The sequence below is a fragment of the Condylura cristata genome, unplaced genomic scaffold (genome assembly GCF_000260355.1).
Source record: "Condylura cristata isolate star-nosed mole 26May11 unplaced genomic scaffold, ConCri1.0 scaffold00023, whole genome shotgun sequence".
Classification (NCBI taxonomy): domain Eukaryota; kingdom Metazoa; phylum Chordata; class Mammalia; order Eulipotyphla; family Talpidae; genus Condylura; species Condylura cristata.
The window spans coordinates 33,343,896-33,366,051 of record NW_004567124.1 but is presented as its reverse complement, the minus strand read 5'-3'; the positions used below and the strand labels follow the sequence as shown (position 1 = coordinate 33,366,051).

The 22,156-nt window shown below is 55.3% G+C and overlaps 2 protein-coding genes across 8 annotated transcripts in view; one reads left to right on the top strand and one right to left on the bottom strand.

Annotated features, from left to right (window-relative positions):
• Positions 1-8,045, top strand: part of EDC3 (enhancer of mRNA decapping 3) — a 63,159-nt gene extending 55,114 nt beyond the window's left edge. For 3 of the 4 annotated variants that reach the window (XM_012728600.1, XM_012728601.1, XM_004687979.2), the window contains exons 6-7: positions 3,308-3,525; positions 5,427-5,872. In XM_012728600.1, the coding sequence (XP_012584054.1) occupies positions 3,308-3,525; positions 5,427-5,761 (553 nt within the window). In that variant the 3' untranslated portion in view covers positions 5,762-5,872. Of the gene's footprint in view, positions 1-3,307; positions 3,526-5,426; positions 5,873-7,918 lie in introns of those variants that run through there. The other variant, XM_012728602.1, reaches the window with a different exon arrangement.
• A 97-nt stretch (positions 8,046-8,142) lies between these two features.
• On the bottom strand, positions 8,143-21,304 carry CLK3 (CDC-like kinase 3). 4 transcript variants are annotated; one of them, XM_004687978.2, is made up of 13 exons: positions 21,223-21,304; positions 17,727-17,878; positions 16,898-17,114; positions 14,982-15,078; positions 14,635-14,701; positions 12,438-12,554; positions 11,724-11,890; positions 10,518-10,612; positions 10,297-10,426; positions 9,984-10,066; positions 9,446-9,525; positions 9,265-9,355; positions 8,143-8,632 (listed from the first exon to the last, which is right to left on the bottom strand). In XM_004687978.2, the coding sequence occupies exons 2-13, from the start codon at positions 17,876-17,878 to the stop codon at positions 8,456-8,458; spliced, it is 1,473 nt and encodes a 490-aa protein (XP_004688035.1). In that variant the 5' UTR covers positions 21,223-21,304; the 3' UTR covers positions 8,143-8,455. The 4 variants fall into 4 exon arrangements, with proteins under 4 accessions (XP_004688035.1, XP_012584057.1, XP_012584059.1 ...); XM_012728603.1 differs by having other exon boundaries at positions 17,727-17,941; positions 21,223-21,301; XM_012728605.1 differs by lacking the exon at positions 21,223-21,304 and adding an exon at positions 21,176-21,193.
• Positions 21,305-22,156: the final 852 nt, after the last annotated feature.

The window sequence follows — 22,156 nt, the reverse complement described above, 5'->3', positions numbered from 1 at the left end:
GATCCCCGCCTGCCCCGGAGGAGATCCCACATGGTGGAGGTGATCCCACATGGTGAGGCAGACCTCTCCTGACCCCCTGCTGCTCGCCACTCTGTCTCTGGTGAATCATCTCACCACCCCTGCACCTCTGGCCTGTACCCATAAATAAATGTTTAACAAAAATAGAGACAGAGAGAGATGACTTTGACTGAATAGATTGAAAAGTGGTGAGTCCAGTTAGGAAACTTTTTTTTTTTTAAAGATTTATTTATTTATTCATATAGAACTGGGGTTTTATTCATATAGAACTGGGGTACAGGCCAGAGATGTGGAGAGTGAGAGAATTCACCAGGGACAGAGTGGGGAGCAGAACAGGCAGATCGTCGAAGTACACTGCTGAGGGGAGCCGCGGGCAGGTCAGGAGAGGTCTGCCATGCCATGTGGTCACCCCCGGGGCAGGCGGGGATCGAACTCATGCGGAAGTGGCTTTAGCTTCTTAGTGCACTACGTCACTGGGGAGGGCCCCAGTTAGGAAACTTTTAACAGAAAACTGGGCCAGAGAGGTAGATAAGGGGAGGGTTTGTTGTTATTTAAAGTGAAATAAATTTCAGGCCTTTTGCCTTGGACACCTGGATGAACATTGATAAGATTTGCTATAGGAAGAACAGGTTTGAGGGAGATGGCTTGTTTTGGATTTGTTGAATTTGGAGACTTGTGAGGTATCCAAATAGACTACTTGCCACATGGATCTCAAGTTGGAAAAGCCTGAACAGAAGCTAGAGATTGGGAAGTCCTTAGCTCTGACTGGTTTAACAACAGACAAAGTCTGCTAAGGAGAGCGTGTAAATGGAGGAAAAGGCCTAGGGCAGCATTCTGGGGAGCTCCTGTGTTGAAGGCATAGTTAAGATGATGAGAAGCCTTCCATATGGCTGAGAAAGGAAGCCAGGGAGTTGGGAAAACTAATGGCGTGGTGTTCACATACAGTGTTTGAAGAATAAAGGAATGGTCAGCAGTGGTACTGTTGAACAATCAAGCACAACTGGGCCTGACAAGAATCTGCTGGACTGCTCAATAAAAAGGAGGGCATGGTCACCTTTTTGGAGAGGGATGTCTGGAGGGAGAAAGTGGTTTCCAGGGGGCAGCTGAGACCTGTGTTCATGCGTTCAATGGTCCCAGGAAAGCCTAGCTTCCCTGAGCAGCACCCCCAGACCTGGAAACTCTTAGAACAAGGCGTGTTTCCCATAGAGTCCCTTTCCTGTTTGGGAAGTGGAACATCTTCCTTAGCTTGGCTGTGGAGTTTGAGGTGCTTGCCAGAATCCTGGTGCTCTTGATTCCTGCTTCTTTTTACCCCATGTCGTGGCGATGCTGTATCTGGGTAGCAGAAGTCCCGGTCCTGAGATAACCTTGAAAAAGCAGGCTTGAGCTGACCTGGAGGTGAGGTTTCCCTTTTAGAGTCCCTGAAATGACCATTTCACCTTGTCCTCTGATAGAGCCTGCTCCCCAACCTCTCTTGTGTGGAGAGGGAGGAATGCAGTCTGCCCTCAGAAGACATGTCAGGCCTTGGGGTCTGCTGACAGTTATGGCTCCTCTCAGAGCAGCCATTGGGGCAGCTGCTGGAATAAGTTCTTCCTGGGGGAATTTGAACCATGAAGTGGCTCCCCAGAAACAGCAGTTTGGGAGGCAGGATTGGAATGTCCTCCCCAATCACTTTGTTCACTGGCCAACTTCTTGGGGCTGGTGCGCTTGCGCTTGTCTTTTCTCTTGTGTCTGAACCCCCATGACTGTCTCCTGTCCTTGCAGCAATTGTTGGTTTTTCTTTGAGAAAGGTGACCAGTTAGTATCCATGTGATGTATGTCCAGGACCGTGCAGTTTTTCATTGCTTTCACGGCAACATTTAACTTGACCCTCATAATTCACCTCAAAGGTTAATAGTAGCCCAGTGTTTCACAATGTGCAAGCAAGCTTCAGGGAACTTGAAGAGCTGCTGTTGGTGTGTGATGGATGCAGCTAAGTCTGTTTCCTGGACCAGTACTCAGCCCCTGCTGTGTGTTCAGATGCCAGACTCTGGTTTCAGTCCTCTGCTGGGGCTGCCTTGAGAAAGGAAGAGTCCTTTTAGGGAACAGAACAAGTGATCAGGTGCTAGAACACTGGTAAATGTCTGAAGGGAGAAGTACTGATCATTGGAGATACAAACATAGTAGGGGAAGTGAAAAGTGTGCTGTAGGTGTAGCGTACACTGCTTAATACCCCAAAATTTATTTGGAGGACTGCGGTTTCCTCGTTGACTTGAGAGCATCTGTCATCTCTCCCTTTTGGAGGACACCGAGTGAGCATCAGTGCCCTCCCCCCCCCCTTAGGCCAGGTAGCCCGTCTAGCTTCACCCAGGCTGTTTCTTGATGGCCATCTCTTCCAGCGCCCTGCCCTGGGGGGCCTGCTGCCCTGCGCCCCAGTGGAGTGCAGACAGCGCTCTTAAGGCTAGATCGCCAAACCTTGTTTGTGGCATCTCCAAGACCCCAGGCGTCCCAGCTTTGAATGATAGGACACTAGAAGTGACTGCTTCATCACGAAGTGGGTGTCCAAGGGAGAAACCAGCCTGGGAGGCTAGGTAGCTCCTAGCTGGCTGCCGCCTCTATGAGCAGTACTGTAACAGGAACCCTTTCTGTGTTGGGCCCTGTTCTGAATGCTGTACACCCATCAATTCACATAGCGTGCCGTGAAGTAGGTGCTGTTAGTTTCTTACTAGCTTATTGGCAGCTCAGTAAGAGAACTTGGACTGGCAACTGATTGAAGACAATCTAGAATAATCCTTTTTGATACTTGCTATTTCATAGGAAAATAGCATGAGCCAAAGTAGCCCTAGAAGAGGAGAACCTAGAGCTAGATCTCACGAGAAAAGATGGGTCAGAATTAGAAAAGGGAATGTTGGGGAGGAACATAAACAACAGAAGCAAGAAAGCCTTGCAAGTACGGCTGAGTGCTGAGCCCAGCCTTGCTGCGCTGGGGCAGGCATGTCAGGACTGCAGGGGGGCAAGCCTCTGCCATGCAGAAGTTGAACCTAAAACACACTGAACCAGTGTGAAGAACCTAAGTGCTCGTGGTCAGAAAGCAGTGCTCTGACCACCAGGTTGCGTGGGACGAGGTGTGGGTGAACTGCGCAGTGAGGGCCTGGCAGGTGAGGAGACACCAGGGCATGGGGTACTGGGAATGTCACCCTGTACACCTGACCTGCAGTGAATTTTGCCTCCCTGGAACCTGGGACTATCAACTCAATAGGCCCTTAGTTAGCAAAATCTGCAGCTGGTAATGCTTTTTTACCTTCTGTTCCAGGTTGAATCCCAAAAATGTTCACCAGAGGCCTACAGTGGCGCTGTTATGTGGGCCCCATGTGAAGGGGGCCCAGGGTATCAGCTGTGGAAGGCACCTAGCCAATCATGATGTCCAGGTCATCCTCTTCCTACCCAACTTTGTCAAGATGCTGGAGTCCATCACCAATGAGCTGTCTCTCTTCAGCAAGACCCAAGGCCAACAAGTGTCTAGCCTCAAAGGTGAGCACTTGTGGCGGGACTGGCCAGAGGCCTTCTTCCTCCTTAGTGGTTTGGTGGTGCCACCCAGTGGTGGCAGGTGGAAAAGCACCCCTGCGTAAAGGGATACCTTTGCTGCCAATTTGCCAGGGAGCGTGCCTTCATCCTCCTTCCTCTTCCACTATTCAGATGGAGTGCTGGGGATCCATTTACTCATTTTACAAGTATTTACAGAACAGTCACTGTTCCTTCACTGGGAATATGACAGCAGGAGACTTAGGTGGTTCAGGGTCACATCATGAAGGGCCTGTGGATCACAGTGAGTGTTTTAGGTCTGGCTTCAGGTGAGGTGGAGTGTCATTGGAGAATTAAGCAGACGAGTGAGATGATACAGCTCAGGCTCAGGTGATTGTTCTAACGCTGCTTGAGAGTAGACTACAAAAAGAGGGGTGATAAATTGCAGAGAGATCGTACTGGCCAAGATGGTGGTGGAGGAGGTGGTTAAAAGTGGTCAGTTTGTGAATCACTTTTAAAAAGAGTGCACAGATTGGATGTAGGGAATGAGGAAAGAAGGGGTAGTCTTGGCATCCAGATTTTTAGAAAAGTGAGAAGGGAAGATTTGGGGGAGGAGAAAACAGAGGATCTAGTAGGTGTGCAGGTGGAGATACTGCTGTGAGTCTGAAGTGATGGGATCCAGTCTGGAGTTACCTGTCCAGTTACAATAGCAAATAGGAAGAGAGACAGTAGAGAAGTTGTAAGACTGAACTCTGTTCAGAAGGCAGGATTGGGAAGCCAGCCAAGGAGACAGGACAGGAGGGGCCAGTGGGGAAGAAGGAGTCTGAAAGGCGGGTGAAGTGGAGAGTGTGAGCGCTGTCTGCAAGCCACTGTAGGTTGCATTGCATTCAAATGAAGACTGAAGATCAACCACTGGATTCAGTGCTGTGGTGGCCCCAGGGGATCTCAGCAGCAGCATTTCCAAGTGGCTTAGTGGAAATGTCTAATTGGAGTGTGTGAGAGAGAATGGGCAAGACGCGGCAATAATGGCCCCTGAAAAGGGCCTTGCCAGGAACAGATGGTGACTTGGGCCAGAATTAGAGTCTGACTCTCATGTCGGGCTCCTGTGGGCAAGCAGAAAATAAGTAAGGAAGCCATATGTCTCTTACTGAGAAATGGACTTTGGACTGAGAGCTGGGAAAGGGGGCTGGTGGGAGTTCCCTTTCTTGAGATCTTCAGCATGAGGCCCTGAAGTTCTTCATCTGCTACCCAGAAGGCCTCCTTTTCCCAACTTCTCCAGAAGGCAAGTCTGCCCACCCTTGAGTTTGCTCTGATTCTGCTTTAAGGATGGTCAAGACTTCCATATTGGTTGCAATCTCTTTTTTGTCGTAAAGGACTGGTTTAAGCAGAGACTTTCAGGTGCCAGGGAAAGTGATAGGTTCCTTCCCTGTCTTAAGGTCCTTAAGACTCAGTCCCATGCCATAGTGACAGGGGCCACCTCAGAGTAGAAGAGTAAGTGAGCAGCTCTCACCTGCTCACACTTCCTGACAGCCTGATTCTGGTGGGCCTGGGCAGGCCTGCCCTGAGGTCTGACTAGGCAGAAGAGCCTGCCTTCCCAGAGCTCATCAAAAATGTGCCCAGAGGCTGCATGCTAGGCGGAGAAGGTAGGCCTGAGCCCTGAGGAGCTCTGCCTACGCATCAGGATGTCTGGGATCCCCGTGAGGACAGTCCTCCATCAGACCCAGGTGCCTTTGGTTTCTAGCCCCTGGAGCAGTATGGCCTCTGCACTCCGGGGCCTGAGTTGTTGCTTGGTTTGTAACCTGGCTTACAGGAAGGTGTGGAGTAAGTTGTGTCTTGGCACACCTGAGCTCTGCAACCAGACTGGGCTGCCCCTGCTACAGGGGTGTTCAGCTGGCATTCTCCACCTGCAGATCTGCCAACTAGTCCTGTGGACCTGGTGATCAACTGCCTCGACTGCCCTGAGAACGCCTTCCTGCGGGACCAGCCCTGGTACAAGGCCGCAGTGGCCTGGGCCAACCAGAACCGGGCACCAGTCCTCAGCATAGACCCTCCTGTGCATGAAGTCGAACAGGGCATTGATGCCAAATGGTCACTGGCTCTGGGCCTGCCTCTGCCGCTAGGAGAGCATGCAGGCCGCATCTATTTGTGTGATATTGGCATTCCCCAGCAGGTATTCCAGGAGGTGGGTATCAACTACCACTCACCCTTTGGCTGCAAATTTGTCATCCCACTGCACTCTGCCTAGAGGGACTCTGGGCATGCTGAACCCTGCAGTCCCTGCTGCTCCTGACACTGAACTTGACAACGAACGCCTTAAGGATGTGAAACTTCATGGACATTGTTAATTTTTTTCTTTTGGGTTTGTTTCTTCTGTGAAAGGACAACATATTTAGGAGGAGCCTGTCACCTGCCCTTTGTCAGAGAAGGCTTTCACACTGGGTGTGCAGGACAGGTGGCAGGCTGAGTGCAGTGGTTCTAGGCATCTCTACATTTGGCCCCCTGCTTGGCCAGATGGGGCTTTGTTTACAGATATAGGCAGCTCTCAGACTGTGTTTCAGGTTTACAGCCACTGGGCTGGGCAAGCGCCTTGCAAAGCAGGGCAGGTTCTATTTGGGAGCCTGAACTTGCTCTCTATCAGAGCGTGTGGCTTTGTCTCTTCCCCACCCAGGCAGCCCTCCCGCTGATCATGGAGAACCGACTGCACTGCAGCTGTCCGCTAGAGGGCAGACTTGCCCTCTCCATTCCCAGGGCTCTGAGGCTTTCCCTTAGCCCAACAGACAAGTTGATGGGGGGCTTTTGATCCTCTCCTGCGCTGATCCAAGTTTTACGCTGGGCCTTTTTTTATAAGGGTCCTTCCTCCTTTCCACTTCATCACTCTGAGAGGCAGGGAAGGGGGTGGCATCAGGGTGGTTTTACTGTATTGGGATTTTATACTGTTTTTCTGTTGTCTTCAGTACAGGTAGCATAAGGTCATGTTACTATAGAACCACAGTGCCCATCTTGCCAGCAGTGCCCCCCCCCCCAACCCTGTACACACTCTAGTTAGGGGCTAAGTCTTTAGTCTGGGGCCTGACCCTCAGGGTGCAGCTTTAATGTTCAGCATTTGGAAGACCCCTGGGGGAGCCTGGTGCTGAGCCAGAAGAGGCTTCCTGGTGCTCCTGTCCAAGGCCACCATTCCCTTGACCTCCTTGCCCACGAATACACACCCTCATTCTCCTGCCCCCTCTGCCTTTCCCCTGAAATGGTCCTCCGCAGCTGTCATCCCAGCGCAGGGACGATCCCCTCATCTGGGCCCCACCTCAGCTCTTACAGTCTCTGGGCAAACCTTTCATGGTTGTCAACCCTAGATGAATGGGGTGGGGGCCAGCACCTTCCCTGAGATGCTAAAATGGACTAGAGGGGCTCAGCCATAAGCACACACTGCTGCTCAGACCCTAAGGCACTGAGGTGTGGGACCCTCGCAGGCCCAAGCAGCTACTAGAACAGGAGCCCTCCCTGGAGTCTCTGAAGGGGCTCTTGCACGGGGCGTGCTTTAAAGTCTTTCAGGACTTCAAGTTTCCTTTGCCTCTCTACCCACACCCTCTCACTAAGAGGGCGAGTGGGAGGGGCTCACCAAGGATCATGGACAACAGGGTAGGCCCCGTACCATGGCTTTCAGGGAGCCTATCGCTGTTGTTATAGGAACATAGCCAGGAGCAGATGAGGCAGGTTAGAGGGCTGGTCCCTCCTTTTCCTCCCATTCTTCCTCAATTTTCAGTCCTCTCTTACTGGGAGGGGCAGGGACTCCAAACCTTGTGCTGTTTGTGTCCTCTCTGAGCCTGTGCTCACTCTCAGGGCCAGGCAGCTTCCTATATGGACCCTTTCTCAAGGCAGAGCCATCATCTGGAGCAGCGCTGGATTAAGGTATTTAGTACCTGACATTAAACCAGCTCTGGCTGCCTGAGAGTGGCTAGCCAGCTGCCCCTCCCCTCCCCTCCTCTCCTCCAAAACTAGATAAGTGGGAAAGGAACCCTGACCACCTATCTGCTCAAGTTAAGCTGTGGCTGTCTTGGGGGTGGTTGGCTCTGTGGAGGGGCCAACCAGGAGTTTGTGCCTGAACTCCCCCTCCCCCCAGGGGGCACTGGAACCTCTTTTTGCCTAAAGCCTGGGCTTCCCCCAGTGGTATTGAAGTTAGGCACGATTCCTCTATCCAGTTCTCCGAGGCATCCTGCCCACAGTGCCCAGTTCTCAGGGGGCCCCAGCCAGGTTAGACTTGTTCATGCAGCTCTTGGGGGAACCAAAAACCAGCACGAAAATAAAGTTGAATGATGGTATTCTGTGCTCTGTGGTGAATTGAGCTGTGGACACAGTGAAGAACTGCTTCATTCCTGGACCTCTAAGCCTTCATCTCACCTCTTGACAGTGCTCAGTAAGCCTTCGCGATGCGTATGTACAGCCCAAAGCCCGGCCGTGGAAAGGCTGAAGGAGAGGACCCAGGTGCTGCCTGGCCCGCTGCAGTGAGCTCTCGAGTTTCCTTCAGGAATCCACCTGATAGTGGCCCAGCCTCTGGGCTAGAACTTTTCTAAGCATCTGGCTTCTGGCCCTTCTACTGGCTGGCCAGGTCACACTTAGCTCTGCACAAGCTGGACTGCTAAGAAAGACTTTATTAATAAGGTCAAAGGAGAGAAGCCAAGGAGCCTGGAGACGGACACACTGGTACCAGGGGTTACAAACAGTAAGAAACACTTTATTATAACTTTACAACATATAAATAGCTTGGGTCAAATCTGTGCTTTCTGGCAGCTGGGCACTGAGTCTCCTCCCCTGCAGGCTCCTGCCTTCCTTCACATTGCACTGTTCATCGGGTGGCTCTGGCCCTGGGGCCCGTTGGTAGAGGTGGGAGAAAAGGGCCGGGCAGCCCAGTCCTGCTCTCCATCTCCTCAGGTGGGGCCTGCACCTGTCATCTGCTTGGATTGCGGCTGGTGTGGAAGGACCGTTCCTCTGGGGTCAGGCCGGCAAAGAAGGGGTGCAGCAGGGCCTCCGCCAGTGTGATACGCTGGGCAGGGTCAAATTCTAACATCCTCCTCATCAGGTCAAACAGCTGCACGTGCTCCAGGGTATCTTGGAGCATGTAACTCTGCTCAGGGACACAAGGCGCCTCAGTGTGACGGCAGGGTCACAGGAAGCCGCAGCGGGTCCCCTGGCCTCTAGGAAGCCTGGCTGGACTGGGTAGAGGCAGCCGTGCTGCCTCCCTGGACAGTGAGCAGCTCCTGTCCTTTCACGCCTGTGCACAGCGTTCTGCTGTGAATTGGCAGCTGCACGTGTCTTGCTGGCTTGGTGCCTCTGCCCCCCGGAAGCAAAGTATGGCAGGTGGACAGAAGTCACCTCTGAAAAATTCAGTTGTCAGAACACCAAATGCTAATGGCAGTGAGGCTCTTACATCTAGGTCTTAACCACCCCCCTCACCTCAGTCCTGCCTAGTTCTCAAAAATGGAGAAAAGAGGGGACAGGAGGCTCTGACATTTGGCTCTTCTGGGGTTCCCCCAATTACATCATAGCCACCCTGTGGGGAAGGGATAGAACTAAGAGCCCTCTGGGGCAGTTTGACAGAGGCTCCACTGCCAGCACCCAGCGGTCTGGGGTCCTGCCTCCCATAGAGCCAGAGAGAGGCGGCGGCCTTTAGCTGCCTGGCCCATGTCTCCTCAGTAGGTCTGCCCAATGCCTGGGTCTCCTTGGCATGAGTTGAGCTGGGGGAAGCCAGAAACTGACCTTCAGAGGTTTGCAGTTCTCCTTCACATACCGGCCGTCAGAGCTGTTCTCATCCCAAACCAGGCCCCCTTTGTAGAAATATTTCTGCTTCCTGAAAAGAGAAGGGGTGGGGTCAAGTGGGACGTGCCATGGCAGGCGGGGAAGGCCCTAGACCAGCCCTGAGGACTCTCAGGCCCCTTACCTAGTGCGGTGGATCATGTGTGATGGGATGGGTCCAAGGATCTTCTCCATCATCACTAAATGCTCTCGGTTTTCGTGGGTCTATGGACGGTTAAGGATAGAGCAAGCTGTCATCACCAGACTCGGTCCCCTCATGGGGAAGGGACAGAAGGACAGGCACCTACCCTCCCAGCCCCAGAAGATGCAACCCCACCGATGCAACCATAAGCAGTCCCAGTCCTTGCCCTGGTGGCTACCTCAGGGAAGAGCAGCCTGTTCTCAGGGTCAGGGTCACCCTCCTTGACACTTCAGGTGAACTCGCCTGTCAAGGCACGCCGTCCTGTGGTCTGGCTGTCGCTTCCCCTGGTACATGTCCCATTCTGCCCATCTCCACACCCGCTCAAGCTAGGTAGGGCACCAGCTGCCCGGCCTTCATCCCTCCTGAACTACTATGACCCTCCAGTGAGAATTTCACATGCTGAGGGGTGGAAGTAGAAGGGCTCCCCATATCAGACCCTGACAGCCTGTCAAAGTGGTGGAGCATGTGGGGGAGGCCTCACCTGAAAGAGTGTGAAGCCCCGGTAATACTCAAAGAGAATGCAGCCAATGCTCCAGACGTCACAAGGTTGTGCCCAGCCCAGCTCTGAAAGTCAAGATGGGAAGACACTGAAACCTGGCCCTGCGCTCAGCCTAGAAGGTGGTGGCAGCTGCCACACTGGCTGGCAGGCCTCTCGCCCAAAACAGCAGAAGTCCCTTTCCTGATAACGTCAAGTCAACCATCACAGGAACACACAAATGTGACATCGTTGCCTCCGCTCGCACCCTCCCCACAAACGCGCCCTTTATCCCAGCCGAGGCTACGTGGTGGCTCACCTAAGATGACTTCAGGAGGGCGATAGTGACGGGTAGCCACGATGGTGGTGTGATGCTCGTGGTCAAAGGTAGCGCTGCCGAAGTCGGCCACACGGATGCTGGTGTTCTTCACAGACTTCTCTTCACAGCTCTGAGGGGTGAAGAGCCAGGCAGCAGGGTCAGGGGGCCGGCCCAGTGGGTCACCCACCCCACAGCAGGGCCTCGCTCGCTCCCAGCAATACCTTGTGCTCGTTGTAGAGAGTTTCAAACTCAGAATTCACAAACAGAATGTTCTCTGGCTTCAAGTCTGTGTGGGTCAGTTGGTTCTCATGCAGAACTGGGGAAGCAGCAGAGGAGGGGGGGAAAGGCATTGAGGACCTGGGCTTTCTGAGCCGCTTTCTGAGCCCCTTCCCGAGTGCGCTGCCACAGCCCTTCAGAGGAAGCAGGCCAAACGGCCTCTGCTCTGGCTTCCCTCTCGCAGGTCTGTGCTTGGGACCACAGGGAAGTCACACTTCAGATATTGGATACTTCAGAAGAGGAAGTAGGGAGCTTTTTCCATTCAAAAAACCTCCCTTTTCCTCTCCTGCAGTGGCCAGGCATCTTTAGCCGCTCACCTAAGCCACAGCATCTACTTCAGGGTGGCTCCCTCTCCCCACTGTCAACTACATAATATGCAGGGCACAGGGCAAACTGAGATGGAAGTCCTTTTGTTCAAATCACTAAGACCATCAGGATTACCTCAACAGCATCGTCAAGCACAGGGCCACCTAGGAAGCAAAGCCCAGGAGGCTGACCCTGCCACTCCATGTGCTGACTCCTACAGTCTGCCTTTTCCCTCCAACCTGTTGGGATGTGCTCCCTGCTATTCCAGATATCCATCTGGCACTCAAGACACCTCCCCAACCCCACCGGTGGGTCCGCCTCTCCCTAATAGGGCCCATTCTTCAATGTTTCAGCACATGCCAGGCTCTGGGCCTTCACCAAGCCACTCACTTATCTTGAACTGCCTCCTCCACCCTCTGCAGACACTGCAGTCCAGCCCTAGTCTATCTAGCACCTTCCAGGGAGCCACTCTCGCCTCCTCCAGCCACTGCAAATCTCAAGCACGGATACCCCACACATGGCTGACCAGGCTGGCAGACAGGTGGAGGGGATGGCTAGACAGACTCTGTGGGCAAGACCTGCAAGGTCAGGCTCCCACCTCTTTGTCCTATGCAGAAAGACAGGAGCAGGTTGGTACTCTAGACAGCTCTTTGCTGAGAGCCTGGGCAGAGGCTGGTTCAGGAGGACCCTGGTGGGGACAGCAGCCTCTCAATGCTCAATTCCCACCTGAAGGCCTTTCAGCCACGGGGCCCTGGTACTCCCCAGGCCCAGCAGGATGATCAGCAGTGTGCTGCAGCAAAGAGGGAGGTGAAAACGCTACATACTACTTGAGGGTGGACACTCACATCTCAGGGCGTGGCAGAGCTGGTAGGCCATGTGGCGGACATGAGGAAGGGGGTAAGGCTGGAAGTTATTCTCCTTCAGGAACTCAAATGTGTTCTTGCCCAGGAGCTCAAAGGCGATGCACATGTGACCGTGGAAGTTGAACCAGTCAGACATCAAGACACATAGGCTGGGGAGAACGGGGGGTGGGAGTGGGGTTCAGGCTCTGCCGGGAGCTAGCTGTCCCACTCCCTCCCTCAGAGGCCAGTCCTCCGGCCCACCACACCAGGATGTAGATAGAAGGAATGAGCTACCACCCAGATCAGTCCAGAACAAGGATTTGAGCCAGGTAGATACAATCAGCCACTGCAGTTCACTGGCCTAGTATGGCCATTTCTGATGTCCCACCACTCCCACATGAGCTTCTTGAGGGTGTGCTTGGTTTACCCATCTGTTCAGGGTTCGGCACTGTGCTTTAGAGGAGAGCAAGTGCTCGGTGTCTGAGCCAAACCTCAGGTTTCTAACCTGTCTTGTTTCCAAAACTCTGTGGCCTCCAACTTACAATTGCAGAGCAGAGGCTGCCTCAAATAGCAGGTTGGGGTGTAGTATGGAGTAAAATCCAAAGGCTCCTTCCAGCAAGATTCACTTGCCAAATTCCCCTGGCACTGAGTTACTGGGAGGAGAGAGAGCCCCCTCTCTCATCAAAAGCTTCCCTCCCATTCCTCGCCAACACTCACAACTTGTTCTCTTTGTCTTTCTCCTTGATTTTTTTGAGAACGTTGATTTCTAGCCGGGCAGCTTCTCGGTACTTGCCCACATTGCGGATGATCTTCAGGGCCACCTGGGACTTCCCTCTGGGACGGGGGAAGAAAGCAGAGGTTGTCCTGAGGCTGCCCAGTCCTCACCCCTCCCTCCCCCAAACCCAAATCCCAGCCAACACCGTTCAGCACTCCACAACGGGGCCTGATATCCCAACACTATGCACGACAGACCTCTGCCACCTAACAGCAAGCTCCCTTGGCATCCGAGAATTCACACTCCTGGCATCCATGCCAGCCCTTTATGATCTCAGCCACTGTCAGCTCCCAGGGGAGAGTGGACAGAGTAGAAGCCAATCCAAGGATGAGTGTCAGCCCTCAAGCTCACTGAGTGACCTACAGGCCAGTCAACCCTGACCCTGGCCAAACAAAGCACCCACCCACTGCAGCGTGCAGCACCTCTTGACCTTCCTGAGCACGGCTGCAGTCTGGGCAAACAGCTCCCCTGGAGTGCAGCTTCCAGGATGGAGTAAAGGCCTGGCAAGGGGTTAAGGTTGCCAGCAGTGGGGTCCTCTCCCTGGGAGGTCCAGCCCTACCTGCCTGGCCCCAGCCACTATGTAGTTAATAACCACGTAGTGCCGAGCACCCTTATCTAGGCTCCAGGGAGGACTTTAACTAGTTCTGCTCTGCGCTTCCCAGTCCCCACGGTCCTGTTGGCCTTTTGCAGGGAAGGGATAGCCAGAGTTCAGATGCCTCTCACACCAGGGGACTGGTGTGAGACAGCTTTGGCCTAGCACTGGGCCCTCTGGAGAGCTGAAAAGGTGCCTAAGAAAAGATTCACAGGTTCACAGGCACTGGAGCAGAGAGGCAGTTCTAGAGCTTTGCTCTCAGTAGCCCCACTTTCCCAGGTTATCAGGGTGGGGAAGGGCTTGAAAGGCCACAGCCTCCAGCATCCTAGAATAAGATCCCACCAGAACATTTTCACCCCTAACATGGGGAGCTTGGCACATCCATGGACTGCCACCACCAAGGCTGGATGACCAAGGATAAGACCTTTCCTTTGGCTGCACTAAACTCTCCCTTCATGTCAATTCCACAGGCCATCTCCATGCCTTCCATACCACACCTCCCAAGGTCCCCCAAATCCTGTGCCTGCCCCTGAAGGACTTTAGAAGCTTGTCAGAGTTGAGCTGTTTCCATGTGGGATGGCTCTCAAATCTGCCACAACCGGTCGCCATAAAGTTGTCATGTTCCTATGCCTACCGGTCCCAGCCTAACCCCTTGGTCACAAAGGGTGAGCAGGGTATTTAAGTGGGAACTAGGAGCAACAGAGGCTTCCTTTCAGAGGCTGTCACTATCCCACCGGGGCTATGAGGTTGGCTAGACTTGGCTTAACTAGCCTTTTCCTCTGAACGTGGGAGTGGCCCCCAGCCGCACAGGGTGAGCCCTGAACATGTATCTTCTTATCTCTGGAAAAAGCACAAGAGTCACATGTAAGCAACACATGGCTCAAGTGACATACAGGAGCGCAAGCACTTTGGTGCTAAAGTGCCATTAAGGCAAGGATGCAGAGGGTTTCCAGGAGGCGCCTTCCAACTCAGGGGCGTGGGGGAGAAGCAAGGGTTCTGGATTCGAGGAGCGGCAAGGCACAGAAGCATTTCAGTTTGGCTGGGAGGGGAATGTAGTACTTCCGGCAGCACCATGACACCCGCACACGTGTACCCTGGCTTGCTCTGAGCACACCCACAGGAGCCACGGTCAACCCTAGCCACAGGGGAGCAGACAGTGGCCTGCTGGGTGAAAAAAAAAGCCCAATATGTTGTTTCTCTCAATGCGGGTTTGAACAGCCTCTAAGGCCAACCTCCTACAGGGGAGCGCTCAGGCTGGGTGGCCCTCAGGGGTCCTTCTCAACCCCCTGCTAGGCTCAGGCCCTAGATCCAGACACAGAGGGGCCCAAATCTTGGCCCTGTGCTGATATTCACCACCACGGCCCTGGTGAAGCGGGGAAATGGGGACAGCACCATTCACTGACCAGTTGGACTTGAGTAGGGGTGCCCCATGCCTTGATCCTCTATTTCAGGGGGTCAAGATCCCAGTATGGGTATAAAAGGTCACGTTCTCATGGCCACCACCCGCAGCACCTCGGGCTAGCTCTCTCCCTAGTATGCTGGCTCACCTGGCATGGTCCAAGCACTCCACCACCTTGCCAAAGGTGCCTTCACCCAGGTTCCCCACGATCTCATCTAGGAGAGAAAAGAAGCAGGGCATGAGGGTCTGGAGAGCAGAGGGCCGGCAGCTCCTGCAAGTTCACAGCATTCAAATTCTCAAAAACAAAAAAGGTTTCTCTCTCACTGCTACACTCTTAAAAATAGTAGAAGTTGCTAGTGTCTGTGTCATTCAGGCAATTACTGGTGGCCCCGCTAAGGCGCCACGCGCACTAGAGGCCGCTCCGGGCAGGAGAGGTCTCATCTAACAAGGGGGGTAGAAAGTAGAGAGGTAAAGTTTTACGAAAGGTGGCTGTACATCGCTCTTGGAGCCAATCGCCGATCCGGCACACCAGGTGGCCCTCCTTGTCATCTTCCACACTCCGGCTGCTGCGCTTACTGCTCTGTTGGCTTCTCTGCATGCACCGCCCCCCGAAACGCCATCCGACCAATCGCATGGTAGGCGGTTCCGATTGACAGATTGAGGTGTCAGTCAAAGGCAGAGGTGGAGACGGTGAGGAGCCGGTGGGTTGGTTGGTTGGATTTTCCAGATCCCAGCATTTCATAAGGCACACAGCATATATAACGATAGGGATATTGCAAGGGACACGTCAAGACACAAACTGACTTCAAAAACAGAAAAGTAAAAACAGCTACAGGTATGTAAAGAAAACTCGGACATTATCTAAAAGAAGGGCGCCGCAATGCTCTTTGCTCAGAAAGATGAGCAGCCTCCGCTGCTGAGGGGCCAGGTGGTGTGGAGCGCCGCAGCCCTGACTCCCTCTGTGTAGTCTCCCCCCGCCCACCCTGAAGGTTTCGACCAGCGCTGAAGAAGCAGTGAGAACGGCGCAAGAAGGTGGCAGGCGCGGTCCGATCATCAGAATGGCCAGGGACGCCCCGGCCTCAGCAGCGGCTGCAGCACGCCCAGTCGGCCTCGCCTGCCTGTTCGCCCACACAGCCCTGCCAGTGCCCAACAGCTGCCGCTCTGAGCCAAGCTGCGACCTGCCCCCAGATGGCAACCGGGACCAGATTGAACATCGCTACCAGAAACGGCCTTCCGTCACGGCCCTCGCGCCACCAGCCTCGAGCAGGAAGGAGCCTGGATCCTCTGGGCCCGCCAACCTGCAGGCCTCCTACCATGACGGCCCACACAGGCCCCCTGCCAGCTCCTGCCCAGCGTTGGCGCCCATGCAACTCACGGGCCAGGCCCATCCCAAGTCACAACAACAGAGGGCACAAAAGAGCAGGGTCAGAGCCGTACACCTGCACTGCCATCCTGCGGTGGTGTGCGGCAGGCAGTGTGCAGAGGCCCCCAGGCAGGCAGGGCTCCTGCGGTTAACCCTCTGCCCATAGCCACTCAAAGAAGTCACGGGGAGAACTGGGCACAGAAGACGCCTGGTCCCCTCCACCAGTGCTACCACTATTCCACCAGGCCCTCTGGCCAGCAGGAGGGAGCCAGGGAGGCAGAAAGAGCGGGTGGGGAGGAGTAAAGACAGCACATAACCTCAGAGAGACACAACTGCTTTCCTTCCCAAGGGTCTGAGTGCAGCATGGTCTCCGCAGAGAGCTACACCACTCTCCGTGCTGGGCACACTGCCAGGTCCTGCACACTTTTCGGCCATTTCTTCATCACGAAGGCAGTTCGTCGCCCTTGCCGCGACTAGCCCCACATGAAGAGGCTGGGCTGAAGAGGGCAGGCTGGCGGTCAGAAGGGAAGCTCCTGATCTGAGCTGACAGACAGCTCCTCCCCTAGCCGTGGGCACGCCGCCCCAGCCTGTGGGGAGGGGTGCGAGGTGAGGCTGCAGAGGCGGTGCAGTCCATACCAGCCAGCACTCAACTATGTGTGGAGGCACTCTCCAGTGGCAAGGACCAGACAGCTCCAGATCACCTACCAGCAGCCCTGTTAGACTCCCTATGAAGTGTCCCCGGACACTTGCACCACGCAGCCTGTGCTGGAGCAGGGTGTAGACAGAAACAGTATGGGGGCCAGTGAGCGCCGGTACCGAGCCCCCAGAGCTGCCTGCCAACGGGTCAGAAGACAGAGGAGTCAGGCCCCTACTCAGTCCTGCACCTGGACCAGACAACACACACACACACACACACACACACAAATGCACGCACACTGACGTGCGTGTTTGGGGCTGGCAGTACTCACCTAGACCAGCCAGCCTGAGAGAAGGCTAGAAAGAGATGAGGCCTCTAAGCCCCAGCCAGCACACTCTGGCCACCACTCACCGAGGAGGCGCTGCTACAAGACCTGGTGCGGCGTTTGTGGCAGTGGTGGGCGTGCTTGCGGGTCCGGTATGGCTCCCTCTCCCGTGACCGCCGCCGATGGTGAGAACGTGAAGATCCATAGCAGTCCTCTCCGAAGGATGGGCTCCGCTCTTCACACCGGTATGTGTCGCTGTCACGGCGCTCCCGGTATCTCCTCTGGTAGGGCAGGCGGTCATGGCTGCCAGGAAGGGTAGGGTTAGGGTCAGGGCAGGGTCACATCAGATGGCCCATCCTCCAGCCAGCTGGGTCCTGCCACCAGGCAAGACAAAGGTGGTAGGGCCCCTGCACAAGGCTCTTAAGGACAGCATCCAGGACAAGTGTGGGGTGAGAGGATGCCAAATGTGTGTGTGTGGGTGCTGAGCTCTAGAACCTGCCAGGCTACTGACCACATCCCTCCACTGAGCAGTGCTCTGGGCAGCGGAGCACAGTGAAGAGCCTACGAGATTTAGTGCCGTCTACAGGTAGAGACAGAACCAGGGGCAACCTGGGGAAGGGCGGAGGTAACGTTTCCAATCCTCACTGAGGAAGGCTCAAAGGTGTGTAGGGGAAAGGCTGGCCTAGAAAATGGGGACCGTCTGGAAAAGGAAGACTGGAAAAATAGAAAGAAGGGGTGGCAAGGACGGCAGTGAACGCCGGTACTGCAGGAAAGGCTAGGTGAGCAGTCAAGGAAGTGGCCCTCTGGGTAGGCAGTGGTCCAGAGGGAGCAGGGCGGGGGCAGCCACCACCTCCAGATCGTCTCCCAAGACTAGTGGAGAGCAGGAGCCCTCCCTTTCACCTAGTTCCCTCTCACCTTCTGGACCGAGATCTCCGAGGCGGAGGCTCCCTTCGAGACGGGTACCGAAGTCTCCCTTCGTGCTCCCGACTATAAGATCTCCTCCTCTTCCATCGGTAGCTCAGGTACGGGTCTGGCTCAGGGGAGCGGTATCGCTTACAGTGATGCATCTAGGCCATGAGAAAGAGCCCTGCTAGACACGCAGCCAGCCTCCTCCGGTCGCAGGGCTGCTCCTGAAGAAGAGGCCCATTGTTCTATTCAGGGGCAGCCCCTCCCAGGGGTTTATGAAGTGAAGAAGAACTTTGAGGTCACACTGGTCAAACAGCAGACAATGGGCAACAACTTTGCCTGTGAACAAACAGCTGCCTCTCCAATACAGCATCATAAGCTTGGTGGCCTGAGTATGACAAAACCAGGTGAGCCAGGGCAGTTGCTGAGGCAGAAGGCAAGGAGAGGCTGGTACGTACCGTGGCAGAGCAGGCCAGGGAAAAAGAGGACACTCCTATGCTCAATCCCCTCCTGCCAGTGGGGTCCTACAAAACCACTGCTCTGGCTGAGGTTAGATTCAGAGAGCTCTTGGCAGGGAGTCCACAGGGAAGTCCTCCAGTTTGAGAAGCCCAAAGTTGCTGGCTGAACTGGACCCACGCAGCAAGGACCACAGTCAGTGGGAGGAACCACAGACCGGAACCACAAAGAGCTGTACAGAGATTCATGGACATTCCCAAGCCCACCTAAGGTTCGGCAAGCAGACGGGGGGTGTCTGTCAAGCCCTGGCTGGTCCAGCCTTTTAGCACCACTAATGATACCAGGTTCATAAAGAGATTCAAGTTTCTTGCCCAAGGGCTATTTATCACCCTCAGACCACCTGCAGTGCCAGGTGGTGCCTCATCTCTGCCTACCAGTACCATTAGTGTCCCCTCTGCCAGCTTCCCTGCTTGGTACCCTCGCTGATGTTCCCACGTCAGGAGCAACCAGAAGGTTGGTTGTCTGGCAGGCTTGTCTGCCCGGGAGACAGGCCAAAACTATCCTGTTTGTTGGGGACTTCTATCTGCCACAGGAAAAGGCCAGGCTGGCCCAGATACCAGCTGGTGGCTAATGTGAGGCCAACACCTTGTGCCACCCACACCCAAAACCTTGACACTGCATCCATGGGAAGGCTGGGTCAGTTTCTATGACCAGCCTCCGTCCCACCCCTTCATTTGATCAAAGCCTGCCTCCAGTAGAGGGCTCGCTAGAAAGAGCAGTTTGACAAACCCAAGTTAACCTGTCTCAAGAGGCGGTTCTATCAGGGAAAAACAAGGAACAGCTCCCCTGAAACAGAGTAGTGAGGCATACCTGACCAACCCCCTAGGAGCTTCTCCATGAATGGAGAAAGTCACTGTCCTCAATTTCCCCACTCGTAGATGTCTTCTTCTGTCAACGTGGAAGTCCTGATCCCAGTGATCCGTGGCAATAAATCCAATGTAAAATTGCCAGCAGCTCCAAGAGCTTATGGTTGTTCTGTTTTGATGAGCAGCTGACTAATGTTTCATCGCTTTCCTGCAATTACCAGGGTCAGGTGCCCAAGCTATGGAATGACCACAATATCTCATACCTCATTAAGTGGCGTGGAAGACGCCCCAGTGGCCAGGGCACAGGACTCCCACTAGACAAATGCCCATCCTCAATGGGCAGACCAGACACTAGAGCTGCAGGACCAGGTCTAGTCCACATCAGGTCAAAAACTCCCTCCCAGGACCTAGAAGATGCCAAAGTCCATAAACATTCATGTTAGTGGCAAGAGCATAGCTTTGGAGCCAGATGTCTATCCTGGCACTGCTACTTCTGCATGCCTCTGGGCAAGTTATTAATCGACCCTGACCTTCAGTTTCCTCTGCAAACAAGGGGACAGTAGTAACCTCTATGAGGTTCTATGAGGACTAAGTTATGTCACTCTTTAAGTGACAAGCCTACACATGGCTTTAGGTGAAATGCCCAGCACAGCTCTGGGCACACAGAAGGCACTAAAGGCAGCTTTTCATTACTAATAAAAAGGCTCCAGTTAACACCTCTAGGTCTGTGCTACCTGCCTTAAGGACAGTGAAGCTAAGTCCCTCCTAGGGACTAGGAGGGGGGCTAGTGCTGTGTAGAAAACGCTGAACTAAATCCCTGACCTACCATTTAACTGGCCCTGTGACCTTCTGCCAAGCACTCTTGGCCTCAGTTACCACACCTGGCAAATGGTGATAACACCTCCCAGTCAACTTGGCAAAAGAGATGACAAGTAGGAAAGCTCTAAGGTACCACACACAAGGCAGAGAAAATAACTTCTCTTCTAACACATTCTAAGCAGGTGATATGTTGGTTATATCAGAAGCCCTTCATCAGCTTCCAAGTCAGGGTTCAGGGGCCCATTTCTCATCAATTATCTTTGATTACCTGAGATCCCTGCAAGTGGGCTGTTGAACGAAGCTAAGGGACACAATTATGTTTCGGAAGGCTCGGCACAGCAGAATAAAAAAACAGGTAGTGTGAAAGAAACCAGGTCGAGTCAGTTTTTCTGAGCACAGGGCCTAATCGACTTCTCACTGGCTGATCCCACAGCAAAAGAACCAGGCTGACAAGAAGAGCTGCCAGTCAGGTCAGCCACTGCCCTCCGGATCACTGCCACCCCGGAGCCCCATGGTTATTTTTGGCTGAAGCTGCTCCACCACTGCAACCTCAAACCTGCCACCTTGCAAGCCGCCACCACCCGGTGAAACGCTCCTCCTTTTCAAGGGCATAGAGGAGGGAAGCTGGAGGGCCGCCAACCCCGCCTTGACGGGGGCTTGGCTCGGTCAGTTCCCACCCTGGCTTCACACCGCGACGCCCGCACCCGGAACTAAAGCAGACTCCTGGACCCGAGCAGCAGCCCGGGCGTATGTACGGTCGGCGCCGCCTGTCTCCTCCCCGGGGCCGAAGCGGCTCCATCATCACAACAAAACACACGGGGCCTGTGGCCCTTCCTCGCGTCCTTTTCCTGACACCCCGGATCCCAGGCATCTCAGAGTCCCCATCCCCCGTAACCGCCGCCAGTGAGGGTGAGGGGAGACCCGGGGGCGGGGGAGACGGGGAAGGGCAGCCCCCGCCAGAATCAAACTCCAGGCCGCGTGGGGTGGGGTCGGCGGACCCAGCCTTGAGGAGAGGGGAGAGGAAAGGTCGGCAGCTCCCTCCCACCCCGAGGTTGTCCCAGATTGGACCCCGACCCCATTCCGCGGGCAGGGTCAAACTGGATTCCTGCAGGGTCCCCAGAGGCCGCTAGCGCTCCGACTCCCACCCCGTGGGATCAAGAGGTGGGGTCTGAGGTGACGGCCCTCCGGGGGAGAAGCGGCGGGTCAGGGGTGAGAGGTCGGGGCCGCGGCCTGGTGGGCCGAAAAGAGAAGGAGCAAGTCGAGACCGCTCCGGGACCCCGGGGACTCGCACCCTGCGCGCCCGCCTCGCCGACTCACCACCCGCCGCCGCAGCCGCCGCCGTCGCGGGCCGGGCCCACACTCACCGTCTCCCAGGCTCCGGCTGCGGCTAGGCCCCACTCCCCGCTCCGAGCGCCTCTTCCGCTTCCGGCTCCGGCCTCCGCCCGCGGCGGACCCGCCCCTCGCGTGACGCCACCGACGCCCGCCCGGCAGGATCAGCTGGGGTGGCCCGGCCTCTCTAGCCCCCAACTCGAAGGCTCTGGGGGACTAGCGGGCTAGACTCAGGTTGGGACGGCTGCTGGGGACCGTGGCTGCGAGTGGGGCGAGGAGAGCGCCCCCTGCCCTCTGTGTCGCCGTGCGCGCAGGCCCCGAAGAGGCGACCTGGACTTCGTTCCCGCCTGGCGGGCGCCGAGAACCAAAAGGTGGAGCCCCGACCCAGCGAGGGGCTCGGCCCGACCAGCCGCCTCGACTTTACTGCGCGCGGGGCCGCGGGCATTGTTTGCTGTCGCTTCAGTGAAAACCTGGCGGGTCGCGGAGGGCGCTAAAGACGGAGGTCCGTGTGCCCAGGCTCGCGAAGGGAGCTGCGACTCCCGGCTACGAGGAAGAAGCTTATTCCCTCCTACGTGAGGTCTCTAGGGCCTGGCGGCGCCCGTGCTCACGACCGCTGGCTGGACACGAGCGCCACTCCGGGGACAGGGTCTGGGGAAAGTGGGATACCACAGTAAGGAGCCATCCTTCTCAATAAGTCCCCACCAAAGAAAACCCCGCGCCCTGCCCTCCTCCAAGATCCCTTCTGGCAGAGGCAAAGCGTGGGCTCACTGGAGCCCCCCCACTTGAACACGAGCTTGGGCCGAGCGGCATAACATTTCCCGTGTTTTCCAAATCAGAAAACTGAAGTCGGGTCTTCGAGAGACCTCGCGGTTCGCGAGCGCGCGAGCACAGCCCCCGGCAGGGGACGGCTTACCCAGCCGGCGGGAGCGGCCTCGTTTCGCATCCACGCGGCGCGAAGGCGGGCACCCA